The following is a 16,065-nucleotide window of genomic DNA, read 5'->3' as shown; positions in this document are numbered from 1 at the left end:
GTTGGTGCATTCACTAACTACACAAACATAAAATACTAATATTAAACCTCTTTAAACACTCTACAAAAGACCAGAAAACATGATAAAAATTTATACAGCAGCAGCAAGTTTCAAAAGCATGTGCAATCAAGCAGCCATTAAAAAGTTCTCAAGATGAATGTTTACAAAGGCTTGGTTACACTTTTTGCACTAGCGTATTATATTTATTAAGAAAAGCCCTGTTTTTTATCACTTTTTATCTTTGTGAGTGAGTCCACCTTTAGAATATTGGCCGTAGTACGCCCGCAGCCAAACGCCCACGCCATAATTTGCGCCCCAAAAAATGTCTCGCCACATACATACACGGAAGCCTATCGTAATACTTTCGCTAAGCGAAATTAAAAAAGTAGACCACAGTAAAAACCACAGTTCGGTGCTGACAATTTTGTCAATCAAACCAAACAATAGTCTGAATCGCAGACCTTTATAGATATACTTACTTCGTATATTGGGCTCTTCCAGAAAATGTTCGTACACCCCAGATGGAGGATATATTTTCCGGGGGTAGCGAAAAATCATCAAAATTTGCTTTGTCCGGGGGGGTAAATTTGCTCTGTCCAAGTTGGGGTTTCTTCGTTTGTAACAACAATGTTTAAACAATATGTCGTGTAATTAAGTGATAGAAGATAAGTTTAAAATGATGTCATATTTAAGACCCTCCCCGCCCCAGCAGACCTTCAGTTCACGAAATCACGCAATTTCTTTTTTGTTTCTCACGAAATTTCTGTTCACGCAAAGTTTTCCAATTCACGGATTCACGCAGTAACTGGGGGCCTCTTTAAAGTGGCTCTGATAGTAATAATTAAAATCCTTTTCTTCTTTTCCTTACGTAGGTGTTACACGAAGAATGATAGTGTCAGCGGTATGGTCAAGAATTTGATGTTCAAATGCTCAGGCGTTAAGACAAAACTTGGTCAAAAATGTTTGAAAGTGATACTGTTAAGTAAAAAATATTGCTGCGATTCCAGAAATAAAGTGAATTGGGAACAATTGGGTCTGACACATCTAGAGGAATCTTATATCAATGACATTGTAAATTATCATAAACTCTCTTTAGTTGATAATCTAATTTCACATTTGCCATGGAATTTGGAAGTTTTAGTTAACCTGACACATTTGGATCTTAGTCAAAATAAAGTCCAAGAAATCCCTGTCACGTTGCTTCAATTACCATGTTTGAGAAGATTAAATCTCTCTTGTAATCTGATCGAGAGTTTGCCTCAAACAAACAAATGGTCACCGTTGCTTAGAGCGTTATCTCTTTCTGGAAACTTATTAACATCTTTGCCGAGCAAAATCGATTCAAAGATCACATACTTAAGTATTGCAAACAACAAATTCAAAGAGTTCCCGATGGTGATATGTAATATGAAAACTCTGGAAACATTGGACATAACAGGAAACAAGGATATTAAAAAATTGCCTATACAGCTAGGATACAACACAAATTTGAAAGTAATCTATTGGGAGGGTTTAAATGTAAGTATATTTCTGAAGAGATGTGAAGAATTTCTGTCCAACTACAGTAGGGAAAAATTTATGTGTGGTTATGGTTTGGCGAATGACTGAAGAGTTTTTCAGAGCGAATTAATTAGGTGGATGGCTTAAACATTTATATTTGATAAAGATTTCATTTTGATAATTCATGAAGTGATTGAGCTAAATGTTGGAAAGAATTAATTTTGGATTTGGGTGTCATCCGTGAAATTAAGTTCTAAAGTCTATTCACGATAAGTGTGCACTCTTTTTTCATTTACCAATTACTTTTGAAGGAATTCTTCAATCTTTATAAATTTGGTATCATTGGAAAGATATTAGTGAGTGGATCAATTTGAAATAAAAAAATCTTTAAACAAATTCTAAAAATGAAGTTCATTTTCATCTTCGTTTTTAGAATTTTTTTAAAGACCATGGCCCCCGTCACCGGGGGGGCCAGGGGGGCCATGGCCCCCCCAATATTTTGCAAAGTATTTTTTTTTTTACTTTGAAAAATCTTATATATACCGTAAAGAGGGGTGAAATAAGGGCAAAAAGTCGAACATTTTCTTCGTCGCCCAACCATGGTGGGCGACATATTTTTTTGGCCCCCTCAATTCGATGCGCACGCCGGGGGCCATGAAGACTTTTTTATTTCAAATTGTTCCACTTACTAATATCTTTCCAATGATACCAAACTTATAAAGATTGAAGAATTCCTTCAAAAGTTATAGGTAAAAGAAAAAAGAGTGCACACTTATCGTGAACAGACTTTAATTGAAATTTGGAAAGGCCTTATCCGCGAAATATTTTTAAACAAAACTCAAAAAATATCTAATAACTTTTTAAATAATCGACCGCCGGAGGCGGTTTCTTTCATAGTGGTACGCTAATCTCGTTTTGCCTTGGCTCATTACTTTGTCTGCCATTTACTTTCGGTTTTTTTAACTAGATTACCCAGGTGTTTCTCTTTTTTTTCTCTGAATGTCTTTTATTTGGAATTGAATAATCAAGACATGAAAAATGACTATATTGTAATCTGTTTTCAATGAATAATCTAAAATGTACTGGAGATGACATGTAGGCGTTAATAATGTGCGTGCGCTCTTTCGCGAGCGTGATGCGTGATGGAAGGCGGTCGTTTCAGTGTGGTTTAGATCCACACTGTGACCTAGTTACTGTCATCAAAGAAGTGCTGATAATGTGTATCAACAACCAACATGCACGATTTAGCAGTAAACGTTACAAAGTCGTCTCCCAATAAGTGACATTGGGCTCTTCCAGAAAAAAATTTTACATGGGGGGTGGAGGATATATTGTCCGGGGGTAGCAAAAAATCATCAAAATTTGCCTTGTCCGGGGTGTAAATTTGCTCTGTCCGGGGGTAATTTGGTGTGTCCGGGGGTCAGCAGATGCTTGTCCGGGGGGTAAAACCTATTGTCCGGGGGGCCAAAAGTCACCCTGTCCGGGGGGTAAATCACTAAAAATTGTTATATCCTCCACCCCCCATGTAAAGATTTTTTTCTGGAAGAGCCCATTCACGCAAATTTAACCCCCGCGAAAATTTATCCCATTAAAGTAGACATTCATTAAAATTAACTCAAAGAACTGCAAAGACCTGCATTTATATTTTTTTCTAGGTTCGTGATATACCCATTCGTGTTCATCAATCTAGGGAAACTTTGCTTTCGCACATGCGCAGTAAAGCATTTCAAGCGGAACCTCATTACACAATGAAAATTGCTGTCCTCGGCCAAGCCAATCATGGAAAAACTACACTGATTCGTAGATTGTTGGATGTTAGTGGAGGAGATGATACTCTTGGAGGAGGTAATGTCACCGGGAATCTCACCTGTCTTCGCTTGACTTAAAATCTTTTGTACCACTTTTATTAAAAGTTCCTCAGTCTAATCTCGCACTTATTGCTACCATATGTGTAGATATGTAGAATCCGTAAATCTACCATGTGTACGACATATTTCAAACCCTAAACCCTAACTATCTAACGTTTCCGGACAATTCAATTCTAATTTAACCCTAACCCTAGCTATCAAAGAACGAAACGAAACGCAAGCCTAGTTTAAAATAATGTTTTTTGAAAATGTGAACCAAGCTTTTTTAGCACACCCCTTCTCACAGAAGAAAAAAAACGTATCCTCATAATGGAGCGCTTTTTTAATTTCCCACTGAATCTTTCTGGCTCAAAAGCAATGGAAATCATATCCCAAGCCATAAAAAATATGGGAATGCCAATCCCCATCGAGTTTTGTTCCCTTATTTTTACCCCCATTGGCTGAAAAAAATCTTACCGGGTCTGTGAGAAGGGGGTGTTTTAACAGCTGATTTTAACATGATGAAAATTCGCGGATTTTGCGGATTTGGTTGTCATCCGCAAAAACAAATCCGCGAAATCTTTTCGAATTAAGTCCTAAAAAATGTTAAAAGACCACTTTTAACGTTTACCGCCATCAAAGAAGCGGTAATAATGCGTATTTCACAACCAACATGCCTAGTTTGGCAGTAAAATTGCAAAAATAGCACACAATTGTGAAAATATTATCTCAAAGTAGAGTCCCCGAGAAATCTTAAATTTCCTCGGATGAGCTAAACCGCGAAATTCAATCTCTGCGAAAATTAATCCCATTAACTAGAAGAATCAAACCCTAGGAATAGGCGTTTGTTGACCCTAATTCAAATTAGATTACCTAGATCTAGCTAACATTGTTATAAAAATTTTCTCTTTCTTAAGAAAATAATATTGACGTTCAAGAGCTGGTTTTGAGCGGTAGCAATTTCACAGACCCACGTTTTCACTTCAACGTATGGGACTTCGCTGGAAAGGAAGAATTTTACGTTGCACACAAATGTTTCTTAACTGAGGATTCTTTGAACATACTGGTTTTTGATGTCACTGAAGTCCAAAGTGGTATGTTTACGTATTAAAAACTGTTTTGTTTATTTTCTGCTGCATTTTTCTTCAGAAATTTAACATGAAAAGTTTTGAAATCAATCTAAACATGAATTATTGCGATTGGTTTGACATAGTTATCAAACCCTATTGCGAAATATGAAAAGATTCATCATACAGATTTTAATCTCCAGATTTCCGGGCTACTGTTGCACCAGGCAAAAACTGATTATTGCATCTTTATCTGTTTTTTCTGGTCCTCAAGATTTTGAGATGACATAAAGAGGGCTGGAAAAATAGTATTTGTTTGTTCCGATTGATTTTAAGGCGTCCGGGACATTGAGCCTTGGCTTGTCAACCTGGCATCTTACATCTCAAAACCAAATGTTATCATCATTGGTACAAAGCTTGATCGTATCCCAAAGAAGTCATTGGAAAATGGATTCAAAGACTATATCGAAGGATATTTAAAAGAATTCATCAAGACATTTGAACCTAAGATGAGAAACGTGAATCTACACATCTTCGAAGTAATCTCACTTGAAGATCGCGAAGGTATCTTTATGCTTTTCTACTTGACAATTTTAGTATTGTACCGTATTTACATCTCGGGATGATCAAGCCCTGGTACACAAGTTACACTGATACGCGTTTACTAATTTCATCATAGTAGTCGGAAAACAAGGAAACTTCAAAATTAAAAAACCGTTCCGTTCTAACCGTTTATTAAAAGTATGTGGGCACAATTTTGAGGATTTGATTCCGCGAAATTGGCGAATTTTTTCAGATTTTCACAATTTTCGTTAGTTTGATTAAGAGATTTTATGTGTATAGTAGAGTCTCCATAACTCGAACGGCTACGAGGAATGAAAATTTATTCAAATTATAGAGACATTCGAGTAATGGAGACTCATTTAAGAGAGTTTCTTAGCTGAAAGAATTTTTAGTGTAAAATCTTAATTTTCGCGAGGATTAAATTTCGCGAATTTAGCGAGAGGAGAGTTTGAACATTTTCGCGAGGGATTATATTTCGCGAAAAAGGCGAAATTCGCGAAAATTCGCGAAACATAATCCCCGCAAAAAATTTTTCCCTTTTGCGTTGATTTCATGCATTTTCATGAATTTTTGTTTCTCCAATTTCCAAATTCGCCTAATTAAATCTATGTCAAAAATCGTATTTTGGCCTTTTGTTAAATTAGATCCACGCAAAAATTTATCCACTTGAGCTATAATTTTAAAAGTACCGTGGAAAATGCACACCTCCAAATATTTTGAGGAACGAGCAGGGCAGGCCCCGTAATAAATAATTTTTTCTTTCGGGCTTTTTTATGAGGGGTCAGAACTTTGTGTCGATTTGCCAGCTTGACTTTATCGCAGCATCTTTGCGCAGCACCATCCGAATTTTTGTAGCTTTAGTGCGCTTGAATGTTGAGTAAATTTTTGTGAAGTTGAGCTCAAGCACACAAATGTGTTGACAATGTTAATGCCCAATGATATTTAGCGTTTTTGATTTTCAATTGAACTAACTATTCTAGTATCCGGAATATTTCAGAAATCACTGGAAGAGCCGAAGATCTCTTCCGTTCTTTTTTCACGATCTTTTCCATTATCGCTTTAAACTACAGTCGACTTTCCATAACTCGAACCTCCTCAACTCAATTTTTCAATCTTTTAAAAATCCTCAAAATATATTTTCAACAGTGTATAATTTCTATAGCATAAATGGTTGCTGAGAAATTACTAAAAAGATAAAGTGTCTACATACCTTCTAGACGGATTTTGGTGATGCAGTGTTGTTATAAAGTGTGTCCGTAAAAGAGCGGTAATTCCTCAGAATTCATTTTTCACTGTATTTTAGAAATTGAAATAAGATAGAATTTATTTTTTTCGATCAGCTTACGAGAGAAAACAAGTAATATAATGATATCAAAATGTTTCCAACACTTACAATCAATTCTTTTTCAGCCATAAAGAAATTGAGAGAAACAATTTACAGAATTGCAAAAGAGATGAAGATCATGCCATCAGAGAAACTATCACTATTCGATCATTATGAACGAAGCAAGGAGAGTGTCATGGGAAGAGAGATTCCAAAGTCGTTTACAATCTTCGAGAGAGAAGTTCGAGAGAAACATAGCATTCTTTGGAAGCCTCTCATACACCATGAAGACTTCAGATATATCATGAGAAATGATTTCATTCAAGAACAACTGGTACATTATGAAATAGACGAGGCAATCAAAGATTTAACAAGATTTTTAAAAGCTAAAGGTAAAAACATCACTTTACCCTTTAACTGCCGTTCGTATTTTTTAAGGTTCGACCTATTTGCCACGGGAAAAAAAGAAGGTTCGACCTATTTGCCAGATGTCGGCATATGCCGACATGGGCAAAAGGTAGCGATTTTGACTTCATTTTCTGAATAATATATGAAGTATCAGCCAAGGACTATAATTTTGAGTTGAACATTGTTGAATAGTTATTTTTCAACATAGAAAAGCTTTTAACTATTATCTTTTTTCATTTCAAACCATCTAATACAAAATATTTGTAGAAGTGTTAAATTTTGCGGCAAAGAAATGGAAAGTGCCCATGTCGGCAAATCCCGACATCGGCAAAGAAATCGAAAATGCTCATGTCGGCATATGCCGACATCGGCAGTTAAAGGGTTATTAACCCTAAACAGTAAAGTCCTCTTTACCTCTAACCTCGATAAGTCGAATGTCTTCTTAACTCGAACAATTTTTATGGTCCCTACAGTTAACAATGCATATAAACCTCACTCCATAACTCGAAATTTCCTTAATTCGAACAAGTTCGTGTTCGAGTTCACCGTATTAGTATTCTAATATTCTTAACCAGTCATTATAGCCGTTTGGAAACCAACGGATCCGGTGAGACTTAATCTCAGGACCACGACATTCGCGGGCATTTGCTCAGCCATTGAGCTACGACTCTTATGGTTGGTCAGAAGTCAACATCAAAATGACTGTATTTACTTCATTGCAATATGCAAAGGAGGAAATACATGATGGTTAACATTTGCTTTTTTTATTTCATCCATACAGGCACATTGGTTCATTTTGACTGTTTACTGGATGACTTGGACGACTTCTACTTCACTGATCCCTCATGGCTTTATCAGTTGTTATGTTGCGCTGTCAAAATCCTACACAAAACTTCAAATCATGGAAGAATAAATCTTCATTCTTTTAGAAATGACCTGAAAAATGAAAAAATCAACTTTTCTCCGTTGCCGTTCAAAACCTTTCTGCGAATTTTGTACAAATTTCAAATCATTATTCCAATTAGTGCGGATGACGTTCTTGTTCCTTCACAACTTTACAATCAACCTTATCCTATGCCGAAACAACTTGAATTTAAAGACATGATAATCCGAAGACATGTCTTTTTACTGGTAATTCCACACGGATTCATGGAACGGTTATTGAGTCGTTTGCTTTTCTTCATGAAGGAAATGATGACCAAACAAAACCTTTCTGTTGATGCCACTGGCAGTGAAGCCGTCTTATCGAATGATGTAACGATTGAAAAAATGCTCCTTGACAGATCTTTGATCTGCTGGAAGAATGGCATTCAATTAGAGCTTCCCAACTTTCATTTTTCCATCCGAAAAGAAGCTGTGAGTGGAAATGAAATATTGGAGACCAGAGTGCTTGGTGATCTAATGGGCTACCAAGTACTTGGCTACATCATTAAACATATTCAAACGGTTATCACGGAATGGTTTTCTAACTTTGATCTTTTCTTGTCTTCCGACTACTCTGGTGAATTTAGTACCGGTATCAGAAATTTTGCAGCATGTCCCGTGTGCACCAGGGATGGATGCCAAAAGGTAAACTTCATAAACATTGAGGATGCTTTCTTGAAATACAACACAAAGATGAATGATAATGATGCCCAACTTTCATGCAAGGGACAACACTTATTGTCAAGACATGATGTTGAAAAAATGTTTCCCGAACTATTTTTCAAAGATTTACCTAAAGATTTGCTGATTGACAAAAGTACCCTTCATTTCACAGAGAGTGGTGTGTTTGCTCAGGGAGCTTTTGGTGATATGTACCATGGATATCATACGACTTCTAAAGAAAAACTAACCCCTGTCTTTATCAAAACATTCAACGGTTCTGCTAACAAAGAAACTAACATTTGTGAGTTATTAAATGCATTCTTTGCCGCAAGACACGAGACATTCTTTCTCAATCAACTTCAGCAAAATCCGTTTATTGTTCGTTTGATTGGTATATCGATACAAACTCCGTTTGTCTCCTTAGTAACAGAGTTAGCAAGCCATGGGGCCTTAAGAGATATCTTGTACAACAAAGCTGGACGGCTACCGATTAAACGGATTTTATTGTTTCGCATCATCAAACAAGTTGCGAATGCTCTCGTCTACATGCATCAACGGAATATCGTTCATAGAAAGATCAGAAGTGGTAACATTCTTATCAGTGAGTTAGATGAACAAAATCTTAATATTATTGTCAAGCTTGGCAATTTTGAAATAACCGATAGTTTAACACCAGATGGTATGAAAAAAGTTTACAACTTTATAGTTCCAGATATCCGACTGTGCAAGGGTGAATACGATGTCAGTGTAGACATATATTCTTTCTCTATGGTGATTGGAGAAATGATAAATGGTCGACCATCATTTCGTGGTATTGATCCTTTTGCACTGAAAGATGGTCAGCCACCATCATCTTATGAAGATACTTTTGCAGCTCTGTATGGGCTGCTCCCTCTAACAGACCTGAGGACCAAAATGTGGAAAGAAAAAGGCACGGACCGTCCAACGGCAGAGCAAACCCTTCGACAAGCTCAAGATTGTTGTTTTCAACTTTTCTACGGGAAGAAAACGTTTCCAACAAAAGTAATTCCATTAAGCGCAGTCGGCGAAAAAACATTGTGGATTGAATATCGTGAAGGTAAACTGTTTTTTCTTTCATTCCACTTTGTTTGTTTGTTAGAATAATGTCAACATACCTTGTGGATAAATTAACATTATAAAAACACCGCGAAAATTAATCCACGCGAAAATGTATCCACTTAAGGTACATATTTAGTGCCCTATTTACAGGGCAATTTGTTGCCAACAGCTAAAGTCTATTCACGATAGAAAAATCTCAAAAATAATCATTCAGTCAAAAGATATCAAACAAAGTTATAAGCTGATTGACGTCTAAAAACGCTGTTTTCTGCAGTTTTTTGCTGTTTTTTGGGGTCAATCACTTATTAACTTTGTATCATAACTTTATATTGAATAAATATTTTAATAAAATTTCTTCACAGTGATGATCTTCTAAGATCAAGGAATCTCTCCAGTGAAAATGAAATTTATAGCACTTTTCTACGAGATCTTCCTTTTTTCTTCTTCATTCTCATCTTCATTTTTAGAATTTTTTTATTCATTTTTTTATTCATTCCACCAGGAACATCAAAGATAACATGTAACACTCCTAATGTTATCTATCTGTTGACTTGCTCTACCTGCGGTCTGCAATATGTTGGTGAAACTGCACAGCAGTTAAATGCGTGCTTTAATGGACATAGAGCTGGTATGAAAAACCCCGCAAAATATGGTACTTGTAAAATTCTTAGTAACCATTTTAACCAGGGAATTTGTAAAAACTCTAACTATTCTGTTCAGGTTATCGAAAAGTTTGAAGGCACAGGTAGAACAGAGAAGAATGCTTTTGATCCTAAAATTAGTTCCATGAGAAAGAAGAGAGAAGACTATTGGATGAAAACTCTTAGAACAGTTTATCCCTATGGTCTAAATGATCGTGTTGGTGATGATTTTATGAGAGATCAAGCTAGTGACAAAATTGCTTTGAAATTTCCTCCTTTAAAACGTACTTTTGAAAGGGGTGATAGAAGACTTAAGCGCTATAGTAACATAAAATTTGTTCGCGAAAATTTTTTAAAACGTTTAGAAAATGTTCTTGAAAATGACATAAAGAGTGCATTGAATTTCATCCGCATTACTACTACTTTCTACTGTTAAAAAATCTGATCTTAGACGTTTGGGTGATGCAATCACTGATTTGCTCCACTCTAAACCCTTAGACTTCAATTTTTCACAGTGGTATAGCGCAGCTCTAGATATTATCGATTGTCGCTTGTTTAAACCATCTCCAGTCAAAAAGAAACGTAGAGCTTTGTCAAATTTTATCCGCATCCATTTTACTAACAAGGGAATAGAATCTGTAAATCTTTCTTCTATTTTACACCATAAAGATGTTTTAGAGGCTATACCATCGATTGCAAAGTCATTTAAACCTCCTACAGTAGTATATTCTTTGGATGCTCCAATCAGCTCGAAGATTTTCAACTTCAATAAATTTGTTACTTCCGTTGATGTTGACCATTTTCTCCAAGATCCTTCTATCCTTCCTTGTGACTGTGATGATTCACCATTCATCACTAATATCAATAATAGACTTAGAAAATTATTTACAAAAGGACCAAAGTATCGAGAGAGTAAATTGATTGATTGGGACTCTACTCAAGAGAAGTTGATCTCATCAGTGAGAGATTATGCTAAGGCTTGGTGTGATAAGCACAAGTTGGATATTAGGATTTTAACACCTTGGATTGCAGTTACATCTGAAAAAATTAAAGCGAAGATCTCTTCACTGAGAGATAAAAATTCTTCCTTCCTATTGATAAAGCATCCAGTAACATCGCTCTAGTCTGCAAAAGGTTTTATGCACAAGTTTTGGTTTCTGAACTAGGTTTGGACAATGAAACAGACTGTTTTACATATGAAAAGATCAACACCAATGCATTAGACTTGATTGAAAAAGATTGCAAGAAACTTAAAGATTCTTTTAAACTCCAAGTTTTGGAAGAAAGTCGGAAATTACCAAACATTTACTGGACACCCAAATTGCATAAAAACCCCTCGAAGTTTCGGTTCATTATTGCAGCACCAAATTGTTCAATCAAACCACTTTCTCAAGGAATTACTAAAATCTTTAGACTCTTTTATCGTCAGGTAGAAACTTATAACGCCAAATGTTTCTATGTTAAAACTTTCTGGGTCATTCAAAACAATGAGCAAGTATTGAATTGTATTAAGAGACTTAATCAACGTAACTCTTTAAGATCAATGTCTACCTTTGACTTTTCTACCCTTTATACTAAGATCCCTCATGAAAAACTTTTAGATGTAATGAACCAAATTACAGACTTCTGCTTTCAACCTTTCAAGGTGGCTCGCACGAGTTACTTTCTTTGTCTAAGTCTAGGGCTAGCTGGGTTGCCAAAAATAATCGGTCTAGGGTGAAATTTACAAAACCGCTCTTTAAAGAGGCACTTGAATACCTCATGAGCAATTGCTATTTCACATTTGGTAATAAAATCTTTAGACAAACAATAGGTATTCCGATGGGCTCGGACCCAGCTCCCTTTATGGCTAATTTGTTCTTATATCATTTTTTGAAAGTCAATGGGTGAAAAGCCTCAAGAAAGAAAATTTACAAAAAGCAAGGCGCTTTTCAAACACTTTTCGATTCATCGACGATCTTTTAACCATCAATGATGACAATTTATTTATGGAAAACTATAAAGAAATCTACCCTCCTGAACTTCAGCTCAATCTTGAAAGTTCAGGTGATACTATTACTTTTTTGGATCTCTCATTAACCAATGACAACGGTTACATAGATGCAAAACTCTATGACAAAAGAGATAACTTTCCTTTTTCGATTGTTCGTCTTTTATTTGCGTCGAGCAATATTCCATCTCGGATGTTTTATAACTGTGTGGGAGCTGAAATTTTGAGGATTGGTAGGGTCTGTTCCAGTGTGAACAATTTCATTAGTGCAAGTATGTCTCTCATTGATAGAGCAAAGAAGCAAGGAACAAAGATTACACGGTTGGAAAAAGTTTTGAGGAAAATGTATGGTCGCCATCAAGTTTTGAGAACCTTTTTCAGTAATGCGAAAAAATTTTCAGATTCATTACTCCACAACTAAACAACAAAAAAAAAAAAAAAAAAAAAAAAAAAAATTGGACTTGTCACTGTTTCTTTTACCAACGGATTAGAATAGGTGGATTAAGAACTCATAGAAAACACTCCTCGTTAGGTTATCAAACTTTTTTACGAGTTTGCTAGCAATTAAAACTTGATAAGTTGTAAAAAAGTTGTAAAAATCATTACTTTCAACATTTTCATTGGTCATTACGTATCACGTGGTACATTTTAAATAAGAAAATGCACTTTTTTAGCCCTTTCTATCCAATGCAGAAATTAGCCAAATAATTTGAAATTTATTTTCCTAATTCTAAATACAGTCTTCTTTCACCAGTATGCAACCCATTCGTGACCCATCGATAGTTTCTTAGTTATAGACCATACGTTAATTTTCACTTATCTGAAGATTGCCATTGACAAAAGATTAAAAATTTACATTAAAACTGGTCTAGCGTTTGTTGATGCTAAAACTTAAGTGCAGGATTTAAAATATTTGCAAAATCATCAAAATTGATCGAATCATAGGACAAATTCGTTTTCGAAACTGTATAAATTGGAAAATTGTTCTCATAAAAACAATGAAAAAACTAAACGAGGAGTGCGCAGAGTCATTTACAGATTTTTCTTGTAACAATGAGAAGACAATGGATCTCTCTTGGGAGCAACGAGAGAAGTTAATCCACCTATTCTAATCCGTTGCTTTTACTAATTTACTAATTTTCATTTCTTTTTAATCGATAGAGTCGTTTTATATTTCAATGTGTTGTATCTTTTTCTCTGTCCAGTATATTTGTAGTTTATGTCTAAGTTTGTTGAGTTTGTCTCATTTCCTAATTCGTTTCCAATGTGTACGGCCACTCGGTTACAGGGTTCCGAACCGGGCTCTCGGTCAACCTTTCAACTTTTTCTCTTTCTTTCTGCTGTACTTCACTGTATGGTCAGAAATTTTAAACTTTTTTGTTTACAATTTGTTTTATTTTAATCCCTCTTCTCTGTTTTTTTATGTACGAAATAGTGTCTGATCAACACTATTTCTTCTTTGGTAAAGATGACGGGTGGCTCGCGGGCGCCAGAGAGTGCTTACTCTTGGTACCACACCTGACTCTAGGCTTTGTCTTCATCTTGCCATTTTCTTTTTCTTTGTATAATTGTTTGTTTGAATGTTTTGTTGTTTTGTATCATATTTGTTGGTATTGTCGGTCGAGCAATTGGGGTGTGATGATGTTTCAGCTTTTGCTGAGATTATGTTGAGGGTAGTGTTTTGATCCATGAGAGATTTTCAAACTTTTCTTAGATTTAAAGATTTTTTTATTTCAAATTGTTCCACTCACTAATATCTTTCTAATAATACCAAATTTATAAAAATTGGAGAATTCCTTCAAAAGTTATAGGTAAAAGAAAAAAGAGTGCACACTTATCATGAATAGACTTTAGAACCATACTCCGTATAAAAAACCCCGGTCTGGAAGCCTTTTGTTTCTTTTCATTGTTTCTTAATTGAAATTGCGTTGAGAAATTAGTTTGTTTTGCTCACTTTTTGATCATGTGATTAAATCTTCAACCAATCCCAAGAGGAATATTTGGTAACGTGTTCAAAAACTGAGCAAATCGATTTTTATCTTTCTGTCTGGTGAATAACAATCTGTGTCTTGTCATACAATAAATTTAATACCCTCCTTTTTCGCCTTTTTCCGGTTTTACCGGTACTGTAGTGTCAGAAAACTTCTTTAAGTAGATAAATATTTTAAGTATATCACAAAGTTTCTTTTTAAAGCCCAACGGTAAATTCAACTGTAAGATTGCTGTTGATTAACTTTTAGGTATCAGATTCATTTATTCTGGGATCGACATGACTGATTTAAGTACGAGCAGTATCGCAAGCAGCTATTATGCCCACCATCCAACTGAACATTTGATTTCTTTCGATGGTCATTCCGTCGCTGTTATTGTTAGTAAAAATGACTCCGTTTACATTCGTGTTTGGACTGCCAGTAAGGATTCTTTTTCCCAAGAAGAATACATTGATTGCACAATTGACGAAGTAAGTTTTTACGTTCACCGAGGAATAATTTACATTGCATTTGCACAGGCGTCATTCATTCTAGGAAGGGTGAGTCTTGACAGTTTTACAAAAGGCAGATTCAATAGAGATATTTCTAAAGTTCATGTTAGTGGTTTATATGGAGAAGAAGCTCGTGGGAAGTTTACGTCATTAGTCGTGGTACAACCCTCTCTTGAGCTCAGCATCATAATTGCTAATGGTCGACGTTTATATAAAATAATAACCTTTGATGATTCACTGGTACTGAGATCGAGTGATCTTACAGTTGATAAAAAGCTTACCACATCTGACCTGATCACCAATCTTGTACTGATGCCTTGCGACCAGAAGGTTGCTATTGGTCTGTCAAATGGCGTTGTTAGGATTATTTCAATCGATTCACTTGTTGGAGTGGTGGAAGTGAAGATCGATCAATTTTTCATGGAAAGATATCCATTTGAGAAGTCCACCACTAACCTATCTATTGTAAGCGTATGTTTCGTTTTGGATGTTATGTGGGTAGGTCTTCAAAATGGCCTTATCCTGATTTATGATCTTGGAGAGGTTGAATGTCCAATCTTTTTAACGTGTTTCAAGCCATATCAAGAAAGGCTGCGTAGACTACTTCTTTGGAAAGTTACACCGGTCGACTCTCTCTATGGTGTTGAATATCTGATCATTTCTATTGGTGATAAACTTAACTCTAATGCGTTTGGAGAAACTGGAGTTTGTCGATTGAATACTTTATTCCCGCCACGAGATGCGAAGGAGACATTGAAAGCTGAACATAGTGAAAGCACATCAACAATATTGTTCTGGCAGGCTGTTGACGCCAACACTATGAGAATTATAATGCAAGAAACTTAGAATTTCTATTTTTTTATAGTTTTGTTGGCTAAAGCCTGTTCCAAGAAATAGACAGTCTGTACTTTGAGCCATCTAATTTCAGATAATTTTTAGAAAATTCTTTAGCTAACATCAAGCTGCTCGAAATTATCGTTCCAACAAGGTATTATATTTTCTCCCCTTTCAAAAGAAATGATTGGAAAAGTACGGATTTACGGATTCTTTAGATCAGGCGCTAATTTGTGTAATTTGTGACCTTTGTTTAAAAAGGTCACAAAAATCAAGTTACTCTTTAAAAGGGTCGCGTTATCACAAAAATCAATAATTTTCTACTCAAAGTTCAAAAGGTCACAATTTTTGAAGATTTGATCAAAATTCACGAACATCAAAATAAATCAAAAAGTATTGAATATCGCTACTCTAATGACGGCTAATTCACTTACACCTTTTGCCTCAGAACCCTCTGGGTATATTTGTTGTACAATTTACTCATTAGACATAAGAAAAAACAGATCTTAGATTCCTACATACAGGGGTTTATGGGGATAAAGCTAAATATACTTAAATTGCAACAATTGGCGAAATTAGCCTGAAATAGTCCTGTCAAAGAGAAAGTCCCTTATTTTGCTCTAAATAACCTGATTTTAGCCTATATTTACCTAGACTAGAGTCTACTTTTGGCTGAACTAAGCTTTTTGATAGTTTTTTATGACGTTGAGTCCAGTGAAGTAGACTAGGAGCATTTGGCGA

The 16,065-nt window shown here is 35.5% G+C and overlaps 1 protein-coding gene across 2 annotated transcripts in view; it reads left to right on the top strand.

Moving 5' to 3' along the window:
- Positions 1-15,462, top strand: part of LOC136822470 (leucine-rich repeat serine/threonine-protein kinase 2-like) — a 36,295-nt gene extending 20,833 nt beyond the window's left edge. For both annotated transcript variants that reach the window (XM_067078746.1, XM_067078738.1), the window contains exons 3-9: positions 873-1,518; positions 3,156-3,345; positions 4,265-4,441; positions 4,751-4,978; positions 6,389-6,694; positions 7,492-9,375; positions 14,249-15,462. In XM_067078746.1, the coding sequence (XP_066934847.1) occupies positions 873-1,518; positions 3,156-3,345; positions 4,265-4,441; positions 4,751-4,978; positions 6,389-6,694; positions 7,492-9,375; positions 14,249-15,336 (4,519 nt within the window). In that variant the 3' untranslated portion in view covers positions 15,337-15,462. The remainder of the gene's footprint in view (positions 1-872; positions 1,519-3,155; positions 3,346-4,264; positions 4,442-4,750; positions 4,979-6,388; positions 6,695-7,491; positions 9,376-14,248) is intronic.
- The last annotated feature ends 603 nt before the right edge of the window (positions 15,463-16,065 follow it).

The sequence above is a fragment of the Clytia hemisphaerica genome, unplaced genomic scaffold (genome assembly GCF_902728285.1).
Source record: "Clytia hemisphaerica strain Z4C2 unplaced genomic scaffold, Clytia hemisphaerica genome assembly, whole genome shotgun sequence".
NCBI lineage: Eukaryota > Metazoa > Cnidaria > Hydrozoa > Leptothecata > Clytiidae > Clytia > Clytia hemisphaerica.
The sequence above is the reverse complement of the archived record's forward strand: the minus strand, read 5'-3'. Positions and strand labels throughout refer to the sequence as shown.